The 23,987-nt window shown below is 39.2% G+C and overlaps 1 protein-coding gene across 1 annotated transcript in view; it reads right to left on the bottom strand.

Moving 5' to 3' along the window:
- The window catches only part of CDKL5 (cyclin dependent kinase like 5), a 161,986-nt gene that overhangs the window by 12,150 nt on the left and 125,849 nt on the right, over nucleotides 1-23,987 (bottom strand). Inside the window, exons 10-15 of the mRNA XM_008154551.3 lie at nucleotides 22,838-22,918; nucleotides 17,749-17,900; nucleotides 12,664-13,630; nucleotides 8,806-8,907; nucleotides 8,459-8,564; nucleotides 5,735-5,858 (exon numbers count right to left, since the gene is read on the bottom strand). Of these exons, the coding sequence (XP_008152773.1) occupies nucleotides 5,735-5,858; nucleotides 8,459-8,564; nucleotides 8,806-8,907; nucleotides 12,664-13,630; nucleotides 17,749-17,900; nucleotides 22,838-22,918 (1,532 nt within the window). The remainder of the gene's footprint in view (nucleotides 1-5,734; nucleotides 5,859-8,458; nucleotides 8,565-8,805; nucleotides 8,908-12,663; nucleotides 13,631-17,748; nucleotides 17,901-22,837; nucleotides 22,919-23,987) is intronic.

Raw genomic sequence — 23,987 nt, 5'->3', positions numbered from 1 at the left:
GATCACAGTGGAATGAAATTAGAAATCAACTATAGTAAAAATATCCCAAAACATTCAAATATTAAGTGAAAGTAGCAGGATTCAAAACTTTCTACATAATATGAGCCTAGCTGTATTTTTTAAAAAGGAATATATTTACATATACATACTTTTTTAAAAAGGCAGAAAGAAATAAAATAAAATCTTAACAGCTATTATCTCTGGGTGAGATAATTATTTTGGTTATTTACCATTCCTTCTTTTTAATTTCAATACCAAATGTACTGCAGTGTAATAAAAAGATTTTAGAAATGACAAAAAATTTTTGACTTGAAAAGCCAAGAACTCAAGATCAAAGACAACAAGGGTGGACACACACACACACACACACACACACACACACACACACACACACACATATATATATATATATATATATATATATATATATATATAGAGAGAGAGAGAGAGAGAGAGAGAGAGAGAGAGAGAGAGAGAGAGAACGAACAGGAACTAAAAACCATGACTGTTTAAAGGAGCAATGATAATTTCTTCTAAAGTGTTTAGCCTAAAAGTTAACGGGAATCCCAAGGAAGTGAAAGCATGTACTGCAGGCACAGGTGTTCCTGAAACTCATTAGGACCTGCAATTTTAAACATCATCGAAAGTCCCAACTTCTGAAATGACAGTTTTATAATACAGCACAACCAATAAAATGACTAGTATTGGAACTCTGAATGATTTACAATTTAGAAAGCTGAAAGACTTCAGACAGGGTGGAATGGGTGAGAATGAAATAAATGAAAAGTTAAAAATTCTTTACATGCAGTGTTGTGGTGCTGGGGAAAACATTGTTGTCCTAAGGACAGACTGGGATTTCGATCATACTTTCTTATGGCAAGTACTTTTGAGAGTAAGGAGATGAAACCCTCTTGCATGAAGCCTAAAGACAGACTACCCTAAACTCAATTCTAGGCCATGACATTCAGTCATGTGAGGGTTCTAAGAAACACAGCAGAACCAGCATAGTTTGCTGTTGGAACCACAAAAGCAGGACCCTTAGGATTGAAAGGAACCTCAGAGAGCACCTAGTCCAACCAGCAATGCTATTTTTAATGTTCTGCAACTTCCAGAGGTTAAATAATTATTTGCTTATAATATACCTTATATCCTTCCATAATGGGGTCTGCACAGCACAGTATTCAGATGAATAGATAGAAGATTTTACCAACCAGAAAGTCTAACAAAATCTCAAAGAACTGTTGAGGGTCAGTAGTAAAAGTGCTTTCTGCCAATCTTTAAGAGGGGTACTTTCATCATGACTGCAACCCCAGGAAGGGAATGGATGTTACTATAAGGATGCTAATGCTGGCAAAAAAAAGAAAAAAAGAATGCTAATGCTGACAAGAGAGGAAGTGAAGGCTTGAGACACTGGTCCTAGGAGGAGGAGGGAGCAGGATGTGAGATGGGAAGAAGAGTCTATGTAATAAGGTGGAAGTGAGAAGATAGGGCAGAAGAGGCTAACGAAAGAGAAGGAGCAGGACAAAAAGCCAGTGTCTGTTGTTCTTTGTGACCCAAACACAGGGAAGCTGAATCAAAGGCCCTCTGCAGCATTTTTTCAGAGACACTGGATAAATGAGAGTCTGGGGGGCTGGGGGAGAATTACGAGGAAAACATCTTCAAACTGAAACTGAGCAGAGGTGGTGGGGCCAAGATCCAGGCAGGGAGAGATCCCAGGGGCCAAAACAGAAAAAAATTACCCTTGAATTAGAGGATGGAAGCTAGGAGTGAAGTGTGGGTGTACATGCATCACAAAAGACACAGGAGGAAGTCAGAAACAGCCCAGGTGGGAGAGAAGGAGAAGCTACACTGAAACATACAAATACAGAGAATTAACAGAGAAACCCAAGGTAGAAAAGCCTAGGGGAGAGACTCAGAGAGAGACAGAGATGGAGAGAAGCCCTGAAAAGAACACAAGCCCTGAAAAGCTGTGTGGAACAAAGAATGAAGAGAGAGACTTAAACATTTAGAACCAGTACTGCACCCAATGGGTAAGAGTGCGCCCCATAATATAGCTCAAATTTGAACTGTCAACCCTGTGCAGTTATGTGCTGAGTTGAGCTAATTGTACAGCAATAGATGGGTCCAAGAGGAGCAGCACAAGAGAAGGGCAAGTGGGTGATCACATAAATTTCAGGGACAGGAACTTTAAGGACCACCCAGTTAGTCACCTGGCACATTATCCAGGGTTAATAAAATGGCGGAGGTGAGAGGTGATGATGGTGCGGGGTAATAGTCTGCTTCCTGAACAGTCTCGGGACTCAAGTGTTATCTCACACAACAGCTATTTCTCTAACTGGTCAAGAGGAAAGAGAATTCAAAAGACTCACCTAAAAAAGGGAATGAATTAAAACCGACTGAATGAAAGTCAACCAACATTTATAGAGTACTTTGTATGTGCGAGGCCCTGTGTTAGGTGTTGGAACTACAGAGGAAAATAAAACAAGGAGTGTGACTTCAAGCTGCTCACAGACTCCAGGCAGGAGCCCCACAGGTTTGACAGGGTCAGACATCAGAGTCTTCAGCATAATCCTTCTGGGAGCAGCAGGAAGGTGAACTGAAGAGGAGAGGGGCATTAATTACTCTGTAACACTTTCCTTGCCACCTTCCCTCCTCTGGCAGTGTCAACAGAGTGGTCAGTAATGTTTGAGAAGAGAAAATCAGTGAATAATTTTGTGACTTAGGATGGCAAGCAATAATGGACACCAATATATTAATAACTCTACAAGAAGAAAAAGCCTGGGATTATGCAAGTGAGTGACAGCAATTCTTCACTGGGATTTCTCATTAATTTGGTTTACTATTTTAAGCATCAATTTTTAGCCCATTTTTGACAGCAGGCTTTCTAAAGTTATTTATACATTAAACAAATTAAAAGCATCCTATTTTTATAAATATGTATTCTAGATAGCTGAGATGGCCAGAATAACCATTCTGGATAGTATACTACAATATCTATTTATTACTTATAATAAGACATAGCAGCTTGATTATTTTTTTTCATTACAAAAATGTATACCCTGTAGAAACATTCTCTTCCCCCAAAAATGTAAAGTACTACTATCAGGGAGAAACAGACTGCCCTTAGGAAAGTAGTAATTTAGAAACAGCAATTCACTGTTTTTTGTAACAATTATCAAACTGCATTTCTTTCAAATATACACAGTATGGTGAAAAAATGAGATTACTTGTTTAAGAAAAAAACATCAAGACAAGTCAAGCTTAACAAATGACTTAGACTAAGTTAGATGTGATGCATGAAGAAATATCATAGCAGTAATATCAGGAGGGGCAATGGGAACAAAAGAATACTGAAATTCATCACCAATGATCTGGAACTCTCTCAAGCCTCCCAGTACTAGCAGCAGAGTACAGATGACTCAATGGAAACTTGTCTAAAGTTCAATGTCCCAATTGTGTCTCTAATTTTTTAGAACTGTTTTCAGGTTTCCACACATTCCCAGGTCTAAACAAGCTGGATTATCAAAAAGACAGAAGCAGTATGTTATGAGTACCACTTATACCACATTTGGACTCAGTTTTGATCTGATCTAATTTTCATAGGACTCTGTTAATCTGTAATTGATACTCTTTTAAACCATCACTAATTCATTAGGCAATGAACAAGAGGAAAACCATTTTTTTCTGTAATTCCACATTCTCATAATTTAGACACTATTCTCAAGTCTTGTTAAAGCCACACTTGAAAACTGTCAATGCTGATAATTAAAATAAGTTGCAACTGTGCTCCCAGGTTAATGTATAGGAGATCTTGTCTACAGTCACATAAAGAAAGAATGTACCAAAGTTTGTCAGCAAAGTAAATGGAAGGGAGACACCTGACCAGTCATACTGAAGTTAGAGGACATGAATGGTAAACACTGCTGACATGAAGAAGTTATTGCTCTAGATGCTTTTGATGTTTTAACCCAGTTAATCATCACTAACCCTGTGAAGGAGATGCTCTTCCTAGCCCTATTTTACAGATGAGGGAAAAGATGTCAAAGTCACATGGCCAGGAAGTGACATTAATCAAGGTACTCTATTTCCAAAGTTTACCCTCTTAGTTGTCACTAATGTTAAGACTCTTATTTTATAAATAAAGCAATGGATATAAAGTGTGCTTATAAAAGAAAAAGTATTTATAGCTTTAAAAATAGCTTTTATTATTGTTTTAAAATAATTGCCCAAACCGGTTTGTCTCAGTGGATAGAGCATTGGCCCTCAGACTAAAGGGCCCCAGGTTTGATTCTGGTCAAGGGCATGTACCTCAGCTTCAGGCTCAATCTACAGCCCTGGTCGGGGCATATGCGGGAGGCAACCAATCTATATCTCTCTCTTACATTGATGTTTCTCTGTCTCTCCCCCTCCCTTACACTTTCTCTCAAAATCAGTGGAAAAATATCCTCGGTTGAGGATTAACAGAACAAAAAAATAATAAGTTATTTTCACCATTGGGCACAGTAACAATGAAACCTCAAAATAACGCTGCCAACAGGGTCCAAATTGTGAAACCACACAGGGTTAGGAGAACTGACCTAAGCCCCTCTGTGACTTCTGTCAATATCAGAGATGGGCTCTCTGACAGATTGGTCTCATTCTAAATTCAGTGTGTTACAGCAATGCACCGTTTTATTCTACTGGTGGAAAACTTGGTAGGTAGTTCTATGAAGTACACATAAGTGCCCTTCACATCTGGATTCTGGGCAGTCTTTCTGGGCAGCTGAGAATACAAAGTCCACATACTATTTTCAAAAAGTCCTTACTTCCAGACATATCCTCTGAGACTTGATATACATTATAGTCTCCCTAAATTTTTATTACATATGACACAAGAAGATAAAAGGATTAGCAAAGTTGGCACATTTTAATGTCTGGCTACTATAACACTTTTGTGGTACTATACACAATTGTTTCCCCATTTCTCTTTTTATCATAAAAAAAGTAAGTTGGGCCTGGGCAGGCATGGTGCAGTGGTTGAGCATCGACCTATGAACCAGAAAATCATGGTTCAATTTCCAGTCAGGGCACATGACTGGGTTTAGGGCTCAATCCCCAGGGTGGGGCATGCAGAAGGCAGCTGATCGCTGATTCTCTCTCATCATTGATGTTTCGACCTCTCTCTTTCTCTCTGAAATCTATCTATATATCTATCTTTAAAAAAGTAAGTTGGCATAGAGATGAAAGATACAAGCTGTGGAGTCGGAATCCATGTAGGACTAGATCCTGGCTCCTGTTACTGGCTGTCCAGCACCCAACAGGCTCCTTACCTTTTTTAAGCTGTGGTTTCCTCATCTGTATTGTGGGAGCCACCCCTACTTCAAAGACTGATTGTGAGAACTGAATACAATAGTGTATACAAACTGCTAAGCAAAGTGTCTACTACATGATTCAATATAACAAAAGAGGAGACAGTGAAAGACATCAATCATATCAGAAGAACGCAATGAAAGACTTATGAGGTATTTACTGCGCCAGGAGATTTTTTTCCTTTTACATGATATTTAATACAAATGCTGCATTTGAAATAAACCATTACAAATAATGACAGATCACATTTTCCTTACCAAACAATCTCTCTTGAGAAAGAAAGGCCTAGCACGAGAAAGAATGCTAAATGTTTATCCAGAATTTCTTTAAAATCTCAAATCTCCAGTTAGAAAAAATAAGGGTAGAAACAAACCAAAATCCTTACCATGTTTCGAACGCTGGTTGTCTTTTTGAGTGGGTAGTTCCCGAACTGCTATCTGAAGGCAGGGAAGAAACTCTGGCTGACACATTATTCTCATGGAAAGAATTATCTGGACGTGGAGATGGCACTAGATAAAGAAAGTCACTGATGTAGTACTGTTTTGGTCAAAGCAGTATTCAAGTTACTCCATTGTATTTTTTCTCACATAAATAAAACCCAACTATGCAAAACCTATCCTTAGTTTGAAGTGATTTTTAACAATATGTGTGCTGGAACATACAAACTACCATTTAAGTCTTGACACTTTGGAGGCAGCATCAATTATATATTTTTTTAACTAAATCCCAAAGAAATTTGGTTACTTGCACAAGAATACAACTTTTTCTGTAAATTATCAATCCAGGAATAAACAAAGAAAAACCAAATTGTACTTGAGTAAATACTTTTCTGCTTTTTGGGTGAGGGTTACTACTTTTTTCTGTCAATTTCTAAGCTTGGTCATAAATCAAAACATACTGCAAATTTCATCACAAAAAGAATATACAGGCTGGATATCAAGATAAATGACACCATTTCACTTGACTCTTGACCAGTACAATGAAGTATTCTAGAAACATCTATCATTTCAGTGATACCACTAAATCTTTATCCAATTAGATTTAGTAAGATTATTGAAATGGCAGCTGTCTTTAGATGTTCACTTAGTTAAATCTTTTCTATTTGTACACTTTCTAAAATAAAAAAGTGGATTATCAGGTAGACAAATGAGGGGCTTTGCTGATATTAACTAATTTAATTTACTTGCAAGCAAAATAAAACTGTGGATCCAGATTCATTAATTAGAATTTTGTTAACATTTTATATTAAAGTATATTCCACAGACATCTACAGAAATAACATGGCTCATTTTGGAAGTAAAACTTAAAGTGATAGAAGGAAAGGCTTTTGCTCATGTATTCTACAAGATTTTGTTTTAAGTAACTTTAATCTGAATTAAAATTTTAATCCCATAAGATTCTAAAGTAACCATGGCATGAAAAAAGAGTACATTAAAAGGTATTTTCAGCCCTAGCCAGTTTGTATAGAGCGTCGGCCTGCAGACTAAAGGGTCTCAGGTTCGATTCTGGCCAAGGGCATATGCCCGGGTTGCGGGCTCGATCCCCAGTGGTGGTGGGGGGGGGGAGGGTTCAGGAGGCAGCCAATCAATAATTCTCTCTCATCATTGATGTCCCCTCTCTCTTTCCCTCTCCCTTCCTCTCTGAAATCAATAAAAATATATATTTTTTAAAAAGTATATTCAATGCCTTATGCTTTTTTCAAAGGTGGGGCTAGGAGAAAACAGAGTAGCCTAGTCATTCAATATACATTTAGTCCTGAATAACACTTGTATGTATTTATTTAGCTCGGGTTCCTGGTTAAAATGACCAAGCAGCTGTCCATTCCACACCCCCAAATTCCTGCCCCTTTCCAGCTGTCCTCCCTAATTAGCACAACAGTGAGAAGCCAGGCAATGTGGGTGTGGGTGTGTGTGGAAGGTTTTGAAAAGCTGAGCCTCCCAAACCCAGGACCTTGCCCCACCCTGATGGGCTTGGCTAAAGCTCCCCAGGAACTCCTCAAAGAGGATGTCTTTCTCTGTCAGCATCTCCTAAATCCATACAGGCCCCCAAAGCATCTGTTTTAGATTCTATTAAACACTGAAGTGCATTTTAAGGCTGTGCAAGATTTTAAGATTTTCTTTCCTTCAATCAACAAATATTAATGAAACTGCCAGGCAGTATGCTAGTCAATGAGGGTGAAAGAGGAAAAGAGGAAGAGCTGCACAATCTTGCGAGAGAGAAATACAGACAAAGAAGCAGTACCATGTGGTCTGTGTCATGTTAGAGGTCTAAACAAGGAATCATGGGTGGAACAGGGGAGGAAACACTTTGTCTGGGTGGGCAGGGAAGACATCACACTGCAAAGAACCTCACAGTAGAATCTTAAAAAGGACAGAAACAAGTTATCCAAGCAGTGGGAGGAGTGAGTTTCAGGCCAGAGGAGGGTGTGGCGTGCAAGCGTACCACAGGCTGGTCACCAGAGAGGAAGCGGAGCAGCTGGAAAAGATAGCGGGGTCAGGGAATGGGAAGTCTGAAATGCCATCTTAGGGAATTCAGATTTTTGTCTTGATGCCAATGAGAAGCTGGCAGAAGACTCTCAGAAGGTGCGAGATAGAGGACTGTGGATGAGGTGGTGGGGGGCAATGGGTTGCCTTGTTCTATTTTTTTTCCCTGTGGCATGTATTACCTTTATTGCTCTATATAATTATTACATTTAGTGCTGCTCTCTTCCCATGATGATGTGAGGTTGAAGACCTTCAACAGTCATGTTCATTGCCATGTTCTAAACTAGAAAAATGCCAGGCATACAGGTGATATCAGTAAGTATTTTACCACTGAATTAAATCAATGAATGGTGTGGTCAGAACACAGCTTCAGAAGGGTCATTCCAGAGACTGTTTTGATGGTGACCTTGGAAGTAGGAAGACTACTCAAATAACCCAAGTCAGAAGCCCCGAGGACCTCAAATTAGACAGCGGGACCTGAAGCCAGGAGAAGCATTGCAAGGTGATAGGGCAGGTGAATCACACTGACCTGAAGCCAGGGCAGTGAAATGTAGGGGAAGGTATGAGCTGTAGGTATAGTGAGGGGCAGAGAGAGGACCCTTTTGGGCGTCAGGGGTCAGGCTTACCTCGATAGAAGCTGCCAACTCTCCTTGGAACAGGATCATTGTACAGATGTCTATTTTCTTTAGGGGCAGTGCCATCATCAGAGTGGGGGTCATGATATGCTCCACCCTGAGAGAGGAAACAGGTTTATATAAAGTAAAAGACCTGTGAATTTAGAATAGCACTCCAGGGTCTTTTTAAAAGAAAACAGAATTATGGCATGAGGAAAACTACTTTATAAGTCAGTTCAAATTATTTGTGGGAGACTGGGTATGGATAAATTGTAAAAGATAGGTTGTAATGATTCTGAATGACCAATCTTTACAGACAGGCATTATCATATAAGGTAGCAACTCTGGAGAACTCAGACCTCAGATTTCTGCCGCGTGTGGAATGCAGAGTTGCCTTCTCTGGAGGGTTCTTTAACGGAAGATCTTGCCACAGTCATCTCTGGAGGGAGCTGTTCCCCAGGCTGAAAGTCAGATTGAAAAGGATTAATAAGAGTGTCCTTATAAATTATGAAAATCACCTAAATTGCCATGGGCTTTATTTGGTATAACCAGTACCTAAACTGACTGAAAGAAAAAATGTTAGTTGGCTAAAACATAAATTGTCCTGTAGAAGTCATCTGATGAATGTAAAGTAAGTCAAACTGTCACACATATGGAAAGTGAAATTCTCATTAAAGTTAAGGCGAGCAGGGAATGAATTATTCTGAAAATAGTTCAATTAATTATTAAAAACAAAGAAAATGATCTTCCTAATGTCTAGATGGCCATGGTTCTGTTCAGCACTCTAATTAGAGATTCTATTACTTAATTCAAAAATTCTCTAGCAGATTTTAGGCTGAGTTCGCCAAAAAGTACTGTGCAGATCCAAAATTATTTTTCATGAAGAATTTATATGGCATATGCAGATGAAAACTCAAGTTCTTTGGATATATCAAGGAATAGAATAAATACTCTTAATCATTTCTGTCTTAAATTTCTCTAACTACTGTAGTTTATGTACTTAAGTTCTCTTCTGAATCTTCTCTAGGATAGCAGTACTCATATCTCATATACTTCCTTAACCGTAATTACAACACTGTTCGTCTCAGGAGACACTACCTATTTCTCTCAAGGAAGTGATTCACAAGCTAAGAGCAGCATTGGTCCACAGTGGTGTTCAAGGAGGGGAAAAGCAGCATTTTCTACTCTCAGATAAAAAGATTAAGGAACAAAATTACAAAGCCATTAAGAGGAGTTAGCTGCATTGTGTATTATCATGAGCCTTATGTGATGTATCAAAAACACTTAAAATTTAAAATCTGAGTCTCCCTTTTTCCTCTTCACTCCCCAAATGTACTATAAATGAATTCTTAGCAGGAAATCATCCAAATAGCCATTCTTCTTTCTACTTTATGACAAAATCTCATATGAATGTTATCACCTGTATTGTTTACAAATGCCTCTATAGAAAGTATATTAGAGAACAAATTATTTACATCTAACCTAAACTCTTAAATGACAGTGCCAGTCCAGTCGCCATACTCTTAAACATAGCCACGACATTTTATAAGAGAGTGATTCCCCTCATTTATCCACAGATTTAGCTATTGTCAAGCTGTCTGCCATCTTTGTGCCTTTAAAGTTGTACTGTCTTGCAGGTTGGCACTGTACATCCTGAACTGGACCTAACTTTTAGTAACAGTTGTATCTGTGCTTAGCCCACAGTAACTATTTATAATTAGTTCCTTTTCACCATGTTCTAAGTATTTTTTTTCTGGAACTCTTAAAAAGCCAGTCCACTTTTCAAGTTCAAGCTTTTTGTCTTTCTTACTACTTCTCTGTTTACACTATGCTTAGTGCTAGCAAGTTTTACCTGGGTTTGACCTTAATGTCTATGGGTATCTACCAGGCTCTAGAGATCTTTGTAGGCCCTAGAGCTTCTCTCCTCTCTAGAGGGGTTCCTTGGGGGAGCCTACTACCACTGCTCTGACTCCAATCATCATATCTCTTGCTCCTCCTCTCTCCTGGGCACCTGACGGTCTTTCCCACCTCGTGGAGACCAGGGGTCACTTCGACCTCAAGATGTCAGCATGAAACAGTAAAGAGTGCTGGCTAGGGACCTGGACATTGCCTCACGAGCCCAGCTCTGCTCTGAATTAGTAAACTTGGACAACCCAGTAAACATTCAGGAGCCTCAGCATGCTCATTGTAAAATGAAGGGCTTGAATTCAATGGCTTCAAAAGTCCTCTCTTCTACTCTGAAAAGGAGCTCCTAGAAAAGCAACCCTGAAGGCTTTCCTTTTCCTCTGTTCTGTCCTTCAATTCACAAGTCCCCTTGTTTCTACTTCTGAGGAGTCTTTGAGACCCACTCTTTCTGTTTTTCCTACTGGCATTGACAGTCCAGAACATTCTCTCCTCACCTCAGGCTTACATTACTGCAAAAGCCACCCGAAATCTTTCATTTCCGTTCCAGCAAGGTGGAACACGTTGTGATCCCCACAGCACACCATGCTATTTAATGTCTCTCTTACTCTCCTCTTCCTTGTTCTTTTCCACCTTCCCTTCTAGCCTCTTTCCTGATGCTGACTCCATTGTCTTACCCTAGTTAAGTCCCAGAAGTCTCTGCTTAGGTAACACCTCCCCTGGGGGCTTCCCACAAGCCCCTGCCTGACTGAGAGGTTCCTTGGCCTGTATAGCACACACATCTCTCGTACAGCGCAGGCACTCACCCAAACAGTATTATAATAAGCTATATGTTGGCAAGTGTACAACCCTCATACTCTAAAAGGGCAAGGACCACATCTTTTTCATCTTTCTAATTAGAGCCAATCATGGTGCCTCGCTCAATGAATGCCTAACACATCTTCATTCTCTCTACAAAACTCTCTCTACACCCTAGCTCACAGCAAGACCTTCAGTTGCCCCTAAAGTCATTTCTGACTGCTCCTGATCACAATGCTCTCTCCCTGTTCTCAACTCCTATTTATAGCCAGTGCCATAGGAATGTAGTTCCTAATTAGTCCATGGTTATGTATAATTTAATCTTCCCTGAGAGAAGATAAGTTTCTCAAGGGCAAGAACCCTACCTCAGACTCTTCTGAGTGCCTGAGAATACCCAGCACAGAGAAGGTGTTCCATGTCTAAAGACTAGCCCCCACCATCACAGAAGCAGCAACAACTAAAATTTGTTCAACATTTACTCTGTGCTGAGCCCTGGGCATGGTGCTTTATGCACTGTCTTTAATCCTCACAACAACACCCAGATGAGGAATCTGAGGCACAGAGAGATTGTATCACTTTTCCAAATCCACAGTTTGAAGCACATTGTAGAACTGGGATATAAACCTGGGTCTGCGGGGTTTCCCAGCTGAGCTCTTAGCTACCTTGCTACACAGACTGTGACTGTGACTGTGACTGCTGGTTACTGCCAATCATCTTGCTAAGCCTCGCATGACATTTTCCATCCATATTATCTGGAGTTCTTACATATGCCTATTTGCGTAACTTCTAAATGGGGAGGACTTTCCCTACATGAAACTCATCCCCTTCTGACATTGGCTTTTCTCCACCTTCATTTCTTTGATGCAGGTGAATGTTTAATATCACGAAAATATAATAAAAATAAAACTACTCCAAACTGTGTTCTGTTGCAAGAATGCTGCTCTTTTAAACAGGTATCAGTTCTAGAGGGTGAAGATCAATAAGATGGAGCAAGTATTATGCTAAAAGCATTGCCTTGAGATTTAAAAAACAATCCAAAGACCAACTATTAACACTTATCCTGGCCTGATGTTAAATTTCTCTATGGTTCTACATAAATTTCAAACTTTTCAATTTGGTTAAGATATTGAATAAGGTCTTAGCAAAAGTGGTTTGGAATCAGAGAAAAATTCCCATGAATTCTTACTGAATTTTGAGAAAATTAAAAACTAACCCAAATAGCCAATGAATTCTATAATAAATCTAAATAGGATGCTCTCAACAAAATATGCCAGAAAGGAACATTTAAGAAAACAGATTTCTGAAACCAAGCTTTGAGTTCTGAGTACTCAACAATTGGGTTAAATAATTCAATTCTTTTTTAACATATTTTAGTTCTTCAAGTATTGCTTCCCTAATGCCTCCTTTCAAGCAAGTACCGACTCTTGTAATAGGGAAAATTGCAGACTGACACTATTTACCCCTGTACCACCTTCCCATGGTGAACCAACAGACCAGGTCACGGCCCTCAGCTGTACCTGGGGTGATAAGAGCTGCAGGCTGTTGGCTCTGGCTGCCATCCCTTGCCCTACGCTCAAGCTTCCGTCCAAGCCTTTGGCTCTCACTTTGTCCCGGGTCACATACATGGAATGTCTATGTGGACGCTGTTGGGAGGAGAAGGGGCTGGTGTAGCCCAGTCCATAAGAAAAGGATTCATGAGGTGCAGACAACGAATGAGAATGGCTGCTGTCCACATGGTCTGGTAGCTTCAATTCGTCCATTGTTTTTGAATGCCTGGCTGTGGTTCGGCGTGAGTCCAGAGTGCCCTCACTTCGGTTATTTCTCCCCGAGGGGCTGAGCAAAGTTCTTGTGTCGCTGTGTCTGGTGGGGGTTGGACTGGTTGGAGAGTTCAAGTCCAAGCAGCTGGAGGGGAAGTACCTATTGGTGTTGGACTCTGCAATTTGGGCCCTGGATTCGGAAAGGTTGCTCACAGACTTGGAGTCACTCAATGCCCCGTGGCTTTTCGTCTTGGTCCGGTAGGAAGGACTTCTAGAGGACTGGGGAATGGTGTCAATGTAGCTGTGTCGACTCTGCTTTTCACTGGGCTGCAGTGTCCCGGCTTTGCTCTGAGAGCTTTCCATAAATGAGTGCCGGTTCTGCTGTGATCTGGTGTTTGACTTGAGGTACTTTGTGCCAGGGCCTTCTGAAGGCTTTGGGTCAATATTGAAATCAAACTCAGACTTTGACTTGGTTTCTTTTGGGCTGAGAAGGTGTGTTAAGTTGTTGTTGGTAAGATCTTTGCTGGTGGACCCAGGCTGGCTGCTTGCTTGATAGGTTTTGGTGTGCATGGGGCTAAGAGTAGCTCCAGCAAGGTTTCCATTGAGGAAGCTTTCACTAGCGGGTAGACCTTCTTCAGCCCGGGGCAGACCCACACTTAGGTTCTGGATGTCCTTGCTATTAGATCTGTGGTGAGACTGCAAAGCAGTACTTTTGCTGGCTTGATTTCTATATTAAAAACAACCCAAAACAAGTGTGTCAGTTTTCCTCAATAGCAAACACACAAAAAGTATAATTAAAAAAGAACAAACACTTAAAAACACCTCAAAGTTTAAAAACATTAAGTCTCAAACTAGACTCAACAAATAATAAGTAACCATAAGCAGTAAGTGCCTTAGATCAAATCATTCTGAAAGCACCATTCCTGAAGAAATGAATTGGACATCCTTAAAAGCTCAGCTAACTTGCTGCCAATACAGTTTCTAACTGATAATCTGGGAAAGCCTGCTTTTGCTGTGTTACTGCTCACATGAGTGTTGGTTACAGAATGCCTGCTTGAACCAAGAGAGTTGAGCTATAGATAAACCCTTTATGACTCTTTTTGTCTGCTTAAATGTCAGAAGGCAACATTTACACTTAAAGGTCACTGTGCTCCTTGAACTTCATTTTTATTTGCCAAACTCACAGCCTGCCTCAGAGGTACATACTCACAATAGATACACAGACACCAGTGTCTCTTTTGTCTTTAGTCTGTATCATCAAAGAATGAGAATTCTAGCAATGTACTCAATAAGAGAAAATGACACTCTAAACAGAAATGTAAACTGTCTAGTGAGGTCTGTTGGAAAACACGATGATCAATGTTTACGTTTCAGAGAAGTGGCAATACTTGGGGTACAACAGATACTTGTACACTCAACAGGAATGCATCTTGAACTGGATCTCAGGGATCTAAAGAATTCATTTCTCTCCAAAAAACGCAATTTATTCTCTTCTTCATTTCACACGTCATTATTGCAAACTGACTGAGGCCTTCTTTAGGACTTAAATCTTCATTTCCTACTTGGTTTAAAATACAAAACATAAGTCTAGAGGGAAAACCTTGTCCTCTATTTGAAAGCTGAAAGTAACATCACAACCAGGTCATTTTGTCCTATTGTAATTATTTAAAGGATCAAATTGTACTTTGAGATAGTTAAGAATATTTTTAATATTTTATTGATTTTTTTTACAGTGAGGAAGGGAAGAGGGATAGAGAGTTAGAAACATCGGTGAGAGAGAAACATCGATTAGCTGCCTCCTACACACCCCCTACTGGAGATGTGCCCGCAACCAAGGTACATGCCCCCTACCGGAATTGAACCTGGGACCCTTCAGTCCGCAGGCCGACGCTCTATCCACTAAGCCAAACCAGTTAGGACCAAGAATATTTTTAAGTGAAAAAGAATTATTACCTTTTTCCTGCATTTAGAAAATTTTGCTGCAAATATTGTTATTGCTAATGACGGTTTCATTTGGGAGAGTTCTGTTCCCATCACACACGAATTGGAAAGAAAGTCACATTCTCCCCGCCCCCTGTGGAATGGTAATCTGTGAAAACATGTCTTCCCATTTTCCCTGAGAACCCACTTGCTCAGGCATCAAAGGTAAGGGTCCTTTTCCTCTCCTCCTATCTTTCAGAGTATTAAAAAGTATCGGATATCAAGCAAGCCTGTACTAGTGTGCAAGGCCCCATCTCCTAAACGCACACTCACTAATCTCTCACAGTTGGGTCATAAGAATTGCAGCACTAAGTAAAGTCACTTATCTACAAGCTAACTAAATGGCAAATCCCAGATCTAGAAAGAAGTTACAAAAAAAGGGAAAGTTTAGCCTGGCCGGTATGGCTCAGTGGTTGAGCATCGAACTATGAACCAGAAGGTCACTGTTCGATTCCTGGTCAGGTCAGGCCACATGTCTGGGTTGCGAGCTCCATCCCCAGTGTGGGGTGTGTAGGAGGCAGTCAATCAATCATTCTCCCTCATCATTGATATTTCTCTTTCTCTTTCTCTCTCTCTCTCTCTCTCTCTCTCTCTCTCTCTCTCTCCCTTCCTCTCTGAAATCAATTAAAAATATTTTAAAAAGGAGAAAAGTTTCACTTTCCATTAAATGATGTCAACAGAGTCTACCTAGGTCAATAAGGGACAGCCCCCCAGAGTTGTTAGTTATCTTGGTAACTAGAATATCTTAGCAATTTTTCAAAACCCCAATGATGACAGACAAACAGTCTCACCTATAAACACATATGACTGAGTGTGTTGATTATTTTCCATTTGCCCAACCCCCAATCCACTCTACTCCTCTTTGCCCCATCCTGGGTCTCAGGAATCCAGTGCTGTAGACTGCATCACCCAGGCTCCATTGCCCTCTAACTCCCTGCTGGGCTTAGCAGTGCAAGAGGCTGGGGGCTGTCTTCCCTGTTTTTCCAGACATCAGCACCCTCTAGATTACAGTGCCCACAGGACAGCTCCTTCTGTCCAGCTACCCTGGGCTCCCATAACTCTATTTCCTCCCCTTTCTTCTTCAGGCCTAGAGAGAGTAATAGCAGGGATAACACATGCAGACACTGTGAAAAGTCCAAAGCTCTAGCCAGCAAAGAACAGAGAAAAGTGAAGATGGCTGCTAGAGTTTTGAAAATCTTGGAAACACTGCTCTCAATGTGGAGCACAAAATTACACGTGAATTTGAACAGAATTTGAACCTGCTCCCAGGCTTTCAAACAAACAAACAAAAAATAAGTAAGAATGGTTTATAAGATGTGAGGGAAACAATACTAAAAACAATCATTTTAAAGATAGTAAACAGCTGTAAAAAAGACAACGACCCCCAAAACAAAAATAAAAATAGTCACACCATTGCAATTAAGCAGAGAAAATACACGGCAAAATGGTTATTGACAATTTATGGATGCACTCACAGATCTAAAAAGTACCAGGTGTTGAGCTTTCAAAATTCCATTAGATTAAGAACATGGAGAAAATATTGGGGGGAAATAAGAGAAACTTATATTAAAAAAATTTCATATTAAGAATTATTATTTTCTATTTCTCTTCTTATAGTAGACTAGAGGCCCAGTGCATGAATTCGTGCATTGCTGGGGTCCCTCAGCCTGGCCTGTGCCCTCTCGTAATCTTCGTCTGATCCCCACAGGCCAGGCTGAGGGACCCCATGGTGCATGAATCCGGCCAATTCTACCAGCTGATTAGCTGGTCAGCTGGTCAGCCGGTTGCTTAGGCTTTTATATATAGATCAGTGATGGGCAACCTTTTGAGCTTGGTGTGTCAAACTTCGCCAAAAAATTGAGCATAACTCGGGTAGTGTGTCACTTTGAGGAAAAAACTAACTCCAAGACTCTAGTCGCAAATGTTTCATCCTCAGGAGCAGCAAATGTTTCATCCTCGGCATGTGGCTGCGTGTCATCAGAAATGGCTACGCGTGTCAGTGCTGACACACGTGTCATAGGTTCGCCATCACTGATATAGATAGTTAGATGAGAGAAAATAGTTCCTATCACCTATGGTCTAAGCAACACTGGATGACAAGGCCAGCATCTTGGGAGAGGAAGGAAAATAGAGAGTGAAAAGCACACTGCCCTCCTGTAAATGCAGCCAACAGAATCAGGGAATAGCTATTCTGGAAAGAGAAGCTGATTGCATGGCCTAATCCCCTGTGAGTTTCCCCATCCCAGAAATAAAGGTGTTTTTTTTAAAAAAAGATCATGCTGAAAAATACCATTTTAAAAAACACCAATTTTAAAAATCACTATCTTCCAAACTGACTTTACTATTTCAATATTCTTATTCTTATGAAAAATAACTCTCAAATCAATAGTTAAAAGTCAAGAGCAACAAAAACACAAAACCCTTCTATAGAGCCAGATCTACTGGGTTCAGTTGCAAAGATTGTCCTCGGTACCTTCCCACCCATCTGGGTTTAGTATCCTCTTCTCTCTCCATAAATCCTCTTGCTCTAACCTACCCTTCTTCCCCAGGTATCACTCCCTGGGTCTCATTTATACAGAATCTTCTAGCTCATGAGGCTAGAACCATCCTTAGTTGCTAACTCATGCTATCTTTCCCAGGAAATGCATACGTTTCCATAATATACTTGCTAAAGATAAGCAAGTCTTTAAGACCTACATGACTATTAAATTGTGGTTCTGAATCATGCAATAAGCATAAGGAAGATATTTTTGAATAAAGAGGGCTTTCCTTCTTTTCTCTAATTGCATCATTTAAGCACCCACCTCCTCCACCTACTTGTAAGACCAACACTGCATCTGTATTTCCTTAAAAGGGAATATTTACCTATTAGACAAAGTGCTGCTTTCCACGTGGTAAGGTTTTCTTTTTGCTGACCTTGAAGGGGAACGATCCAACAGTCTCTGGGTTTGAAACGCAGGGTGATTCAAACACTGTTCTGTCAAGTATCTTTCAGCTGGGTCCAACTTCAGTAAGTTCTTAGGAAATAAAGTTAGGATTGGAAAGAACATTACAACATCAACTTTAAACTGTCTTAAAAACCTTATTTTCTTATAGAAGAAATGCATGGTCATTTCAGAATATCTAGCAAATACAGTTTAGTGCCCCCCAAAATTTTAAAGGACTATGTAAATCACCCACAATCTTACCATTGCTGCCCTCTGGGGATATACCCTTTCAGCCCCTTTTTGAATATCACATATAATATTTTCTTTTACAAAATCTGGCTCACAGTACACACTTAAGTTTTGTATCCTGTACTTCTCACTTATTAATCAAAAACATTATTTATACCATCATTATAACGTTTTAAATACTTTTGGAATAAGTATATAGTTATATGAAAGAATACACATTCTTTATCTTTCTCCTGTCCCTCTCTCTGGAGGCAGCTCATGCTACCAGTTTCTTGTGCATCTGTAGGTATCTCCATCTGCTCTGTACATATCTTTATCTGCTCCTTTTATTTACCCATATAGTAGCATACACACAATGGTCTGCTCTTAGCTTTCTTTCACTGGACATTAGATCTTCTGAGATCATTTCATATCAGTAAAGAGTTGTAACTCTATGGATGTACCTTAGGTTGTTTTTAGCAATTCCCTAATAATAAACATTCTGGTTGTTTCCCTTCTTTTGTTATTATGAACAACGTTGCAACAAAACACTTTACAACATGTTTTCCTATATAGAAGTTTGTGGTATAGATATACCATGATTTATTTAACCAATCTCCTACTGTTGGACATTTAAATGGCTGTCACTTTTCACTATTATAATTAATACAGTGGTGAACACCTGAAATCTTTGCATATATCCATGATCCCTTTCACAGGATAAACTCCTAGAGATGGAACTAGTAGGTATGCTAACTTTTAAAGATTATTTCCGTGTTGCCAAATTACCCCCTAGGAAGTTTGTCTCAAATTATACTCCTCTCAGCAATTGAGTCTACCAATTTCCTGGCACCCTCATCAACAACAGCCATTATCATCCTTTTTAGTGCTTGTAAATTATATATTTTAAAAATGGCATCTCATAGTTGTTTTAATTCATATCTTTGATGACTAGTGAGGTTGAATATTTTTGTTCACTGGTTACTTATCTTCCTTCTTTTCTTATTTTTCTATCTGTGTATCTATTCTAATTTATTTCTAAGTGTTCTTTATTCATTAAAGTACTAACCCTTTTACATTGCACAGATTATATTCTTTTACAACTAAAATATTTTCTTCTCATAATATTTATCTTATTAGTAATTGGACAAGATTTCAAAAGGTGACTCATGATTAAAACTAATTGGTTTTATTGATGAATTAAATATATAAAGAACCAATGGACACAGACACCAGGGGGGCGAGGGCATGAACAGGAGTGAGGTGGGGGGGCATTGGGGGGATAAGGACACATATGCAATACCTTAATCAATAAAGAAAAAAAGAAAAAAATTAAAAAAGAAACACAACCTACATAACCTAACACAATTCAATAGAGCACACTTAACTTTTCTCTTTGAGTGACAGGGATTCTCCTTCAGAGAGAGGAAGGGTAAAATTCCAGTGTTTCCAAATCCATCTCTAGATCACTTTCATTGGTTTAGCCAAGAGTAATCCCTTTGTGATCCACTGTTGAACACTGATAGTAAACCTAGATTTGCTCCCAATAAGCCAGAATTCAATTTTAGACAACCACTTTCAACTTAGCATCATAGAAAATTTGAAATGTGATCCTTTCATATATTAACACGTTCACTTTGGGTCAGAATCTGGAAACCTAAGCCACTGCTTACATGCAAATGGATTTACATTCATGTTGACTCAGATACAACTCTAAAATTATCTCAATTCTTTCTTCTTCCGTATTAGATAACAAAAACTGTGGAGGTATATAAAATGATTTCTCACTGGCATTTAAAACAGTTAACATCAAAATGGTTTCAACTACAATGATACTAGTTAAAACAAAGGACAGTCAGCCTCTGAGTAGTATTTTAAATTAGAAGTACACGTGAACTTTCAGAAGCCAAATATCACTAGCATTAAGGTGCTATTTTAATTTAAAATTAGCAACCATAGGAATTACTACACATACATGCAAAGAACTATTTTTATGTTTATGAATATAGCTGTTAATTTTCAAATTACTTGGAAGGATGAGGTCATTATGAGAAAAGAATAAAACAGCATAATTTAAAAAAAAACTAAAATAAAACTCATAATTATTATAGTTTCCTTTAAGTTATTAGGGGCTTGGGTTAATTTTGGAGACTTTTATTCCCACTAAAATGGCTGACATGTATAAACAGATGCAGAATGAGATGGCCATTTTAGGTACTTATAAATGGACTAGAGGCCCAATGCATGAAGATTCATGCGAGAATGGGCCTTCCTTCCCCTGGCTGCTGGCACCGCCTTTGCTCTGGCCCGGAGCTGCCTTTCTGCCTTTGCTCCGGCCCTGGAGCCACTTTTCCGCCTTCCCACACTGCCCAGAGGCCTGGAGCGGCTAGGGCGGTGCGGAACACCTGCGTATGCAAATTAACCCACTATCTTTGTTGGGTTAATTTGCATACTCACTCCTGACTGGCTGGTGGGCGTCGCGAAGGTACGGTCAATTTGCATCTTTCTCTTTTATTAGTGTAGATAAAAGTATCAAATCTGCTTTAGGGAAATGGCATAGAGAATACATTTCTTCATGAAAAGGTAAATGGTACTCTTTATTTTTCAAATTCATTCTAAAAAATAACTAAAAGACAAAAGGAATAATTATATTTATATTAATATTCAATAATAACAAGGCAATATCTTTGGTAATAGAAATCAAAATCATGGTTTCCAGGACTGTGAGGATGGAGTGTACAGTCTGAGAGGTGGTCATGAGGAGGCTTCCGGAATGTTAATAATTTTCTATATCTCAATTTGGGTGGGGTTACACAGATACTTATGTTATAAAAATTAACTGAGATATACACATAATTTATATACCTTATGAATATGTATTTTAATAAAATGGTTCTTTAATATTCAGAAAACTCAAAGGTAAATATATTAAATAAATAGAAATTAGGTTGTTTAACTTCCAAACTGGTATAAATGCAGATTCAGGTTATCATTGATGCTTATAATTATATTTGGTAATGATTTAACAGGGAAAATTCAATTATTTTTAACTATAAAAAGAAAAAGGCAGAAAACATGAAATCACATTTAATTCAGCTCTTCTACTTTATTATATTTATACTAGAGGCCCAATGTATGAAATTCATGCATGGGTAGGGCCCCTAGGCCTGGCCTGCAATCAGGGCCGATTTGTGGGGCTACTAGCAGGGTGATGGGGGGGGCGCTGGCCCCTGCCTTGGCTGGCCTGGTGCCACCCGCTCACTGGCCCCACCCCCATTGCCGGTAGTCTCCCTCTGCAGGGCAACCGGCCAGGCGATTAAGGGTCCCTCCCCCCCCTTCTGGCACCAGCCTTGGCTGGCCTGGGGCCTGAGGGCTGGGAAAAGCTCCTGCATTGAGTGTCTGCCCCCTGGTGGTCAGTGCATGTCATAGTGACCGGTCGTTCCACGGATCATTCCACCATTCGGTTGATTTGCATATTGGGCTTTTATTAGATAGGATTTTTAAAGTTACCAAATAATTAAGACCCTGATAAGTAAATATTGATTGCATGAAAGAACATATTGACAAAACCCACTGATTTAAGAGATAATTTATGCCTAATTAACCTGAAAGAGCCTTGAGGGTTCTTTTTTTTTAATAGCATCTCTCAATCTGTGTTCAGAAGAACACTAGTGCTGTGGAGTTTTATTTTAAAAAATATATTCAGTATTTAATTAAATTTGGGAAATGTTGGGTGAGACAGAAATGCTTCTTTGCTGTGGGATTTCTGAAAGCCTTTATAGGTTAATGAATATGGTATGTGGCCTTTCTCAAAGGCCACGCCCCTCCCCCCTCTGCCCCACGCCTATTTACAGTGTTCCTTGGCACACAGATTAACATAGTTTAAAGCACAGCAAAGCTCTGAGAGCACTGCTCAGCAATTTCCAACTGTGCTAAGTATGCCTTTTGAAGGCTCTGTGCACAGTGTAACCACCTCTGATTTTGATGGTTGTCTGAATGGGCATATAACAAACCTGATCCATTAACAACTGTTTTTTAAAGGTCTACTTTAAAAACACCAGCACTTGCTTATGCACTGACTGGCTTTAATGAAAGCTGGAGAAGTGTGAAAAAAAAATAGTTCTCACTCAAGGGGCTGACTTTGTCTACTGGGGAAGAAAACCCTGAATAAAAACCGTGAGAATGTTTTCAGTAGTCCAGAGCAGGAAGACCTCCTGGACAGGGGCACTAGCAATGGGAAGAACACTCAGGCCCAGTAGAAGCAGTACTATCAATTATCTGTGTCAAAAAGAGCCAGAGAGAGCCAAGGCTGGGAGCGAAGAGGCCAAGTTAGAAAATGAGCAGAATTAGTTAAAATAATCTAGTAAAATAATCTTATGAGAGGCCTTATATATCATGTAAAAATGTTAGAATCTCTTTTCTTTCAACATTCGTTTTAAGATTTGTTTTAAAACCGTATGCTTGAAAAAAAACCACACCTTAAACTTGAGCAGCTCTTGAGTGCTGAATAAATTTAATTATTTCTTATTATTTATCTTTAGATTGTCGTTATTGTCCATTTTAGGAATATAATTTAAGTATCTCACAGTCCTGTTTAGATGAAATGTGATAATACCAGATACTTCTGCCATTTAAAATAATTTCCATGTCTTTTAACATGACATAGTCCCTATTATTCACCATTATACATCTATTAACAAAACATTTAATTCATAAAATCAGGCTATGGTCACACTTAAGACACAAGAGAATCCACAAACCAAAAGACATTTCATACAGACAACATCAACTTGTCTCACCTTCATTAAGTCAAGTAAAACACTGTTTAAAATTCCAAGATATCTTCTCTCCAATGACTGAGGATGGTTAACAGCTGGAAACTGGAAGAACAACATGACAGGGTGTTAGCACAGGAGGAAGGGTATACCTGTGCATGTACTGTCATTGATGGAGAAGGTAGCAGCCGAACAGAAATCCTTGCCCTAGTGCCAATCCAAGTCAAATTGATCTCATATGCATATTACTTTTGGTATCTATGTATCTGAGGTATGGATTAATAGAACTGGGTATTAAATAACAGGAAAACTCACAGGTGAAAAATGATACTAAATCTCGTCAGACAATACTGAAGCATGCAAAACAAACCAAAATATACATATTTGAAACTGTTTTTATACAGTATTGTCTGCTTATATAGAGAATTCAGTTACAATACAGTTAATACAGAATTTCTCTGCTTATAGAGACAAGTCTTCTCTTTTTCACAAGATGACATTTACTCCTGAAAATTAGATAAGTAAAAAAAAAAAAGAGGAAAAAGACAGAGAAGCCAGCTCCTGAAAGGCCACAGAAGTAGACATGGTAAATTAAGACACACATTGTATTATTGCTTTTATATACTTTTTAAATGACCTGTTTTCAATCCCTTCCTGTATGTAAGTTGGAATAGAAGGCACACTGGCTCCTAAGTTAACAAATGCATTTTTAAATAAAATGAGGCGAAGAGGTCAAGTTTATTTAGATGTTCTGTCCTTCCCTCACATTTCACAATATCTAAGTGGATGGTAAAGTATTAGAACCCAATTCCATGAACTCCCTCCCAATGGGAGGGCTACTTTGCCTTTAATATATATTTCTTTTATACCAACATAAGAACATTTTGAAGTACTGAAATCCCTACATGCGAAATGAGTGAATGGGAGGAATGGTTATGTGGGAAAACAAACAAAGCGTTTAGGAATGATTATGACCTCATCCCTACACTGTGCCAGATAGGGCAGGAGAGAGAGAATATGAGTAAGACCTAAACCTTGCACTCAAGCACTACTCAGTCAGGTGGGAAAGCAATTATAAGTGAACTGTGCAGCTGTAAATTTCATGTGGAGCTCACAGAAAGGAGAGACCCAGGTGGTTTGAAGCTGTAGAAGAAAGAACTCATAGCTAATATTT

Source organism: Eptesicus fuscus, chromosome 1, assembly GCF_027574615.1.
Source record: "Eptesicus fuscus isolate TK198812 chromosome 1, DD_ASM_mEF_20220401, whole genome shotgun sequence".
NCBI lineage: Eukaryota > Metazoa > Chordata > Mammalia > Chiroptera > Vespertilionidae > Eptesicus > Eptesicus fuscus.
The sequence above is the reverse complement of the archived record's forward strand: the minus strand, read 5'-3'. Positions and strand labels throughout refer to the sequence as shown.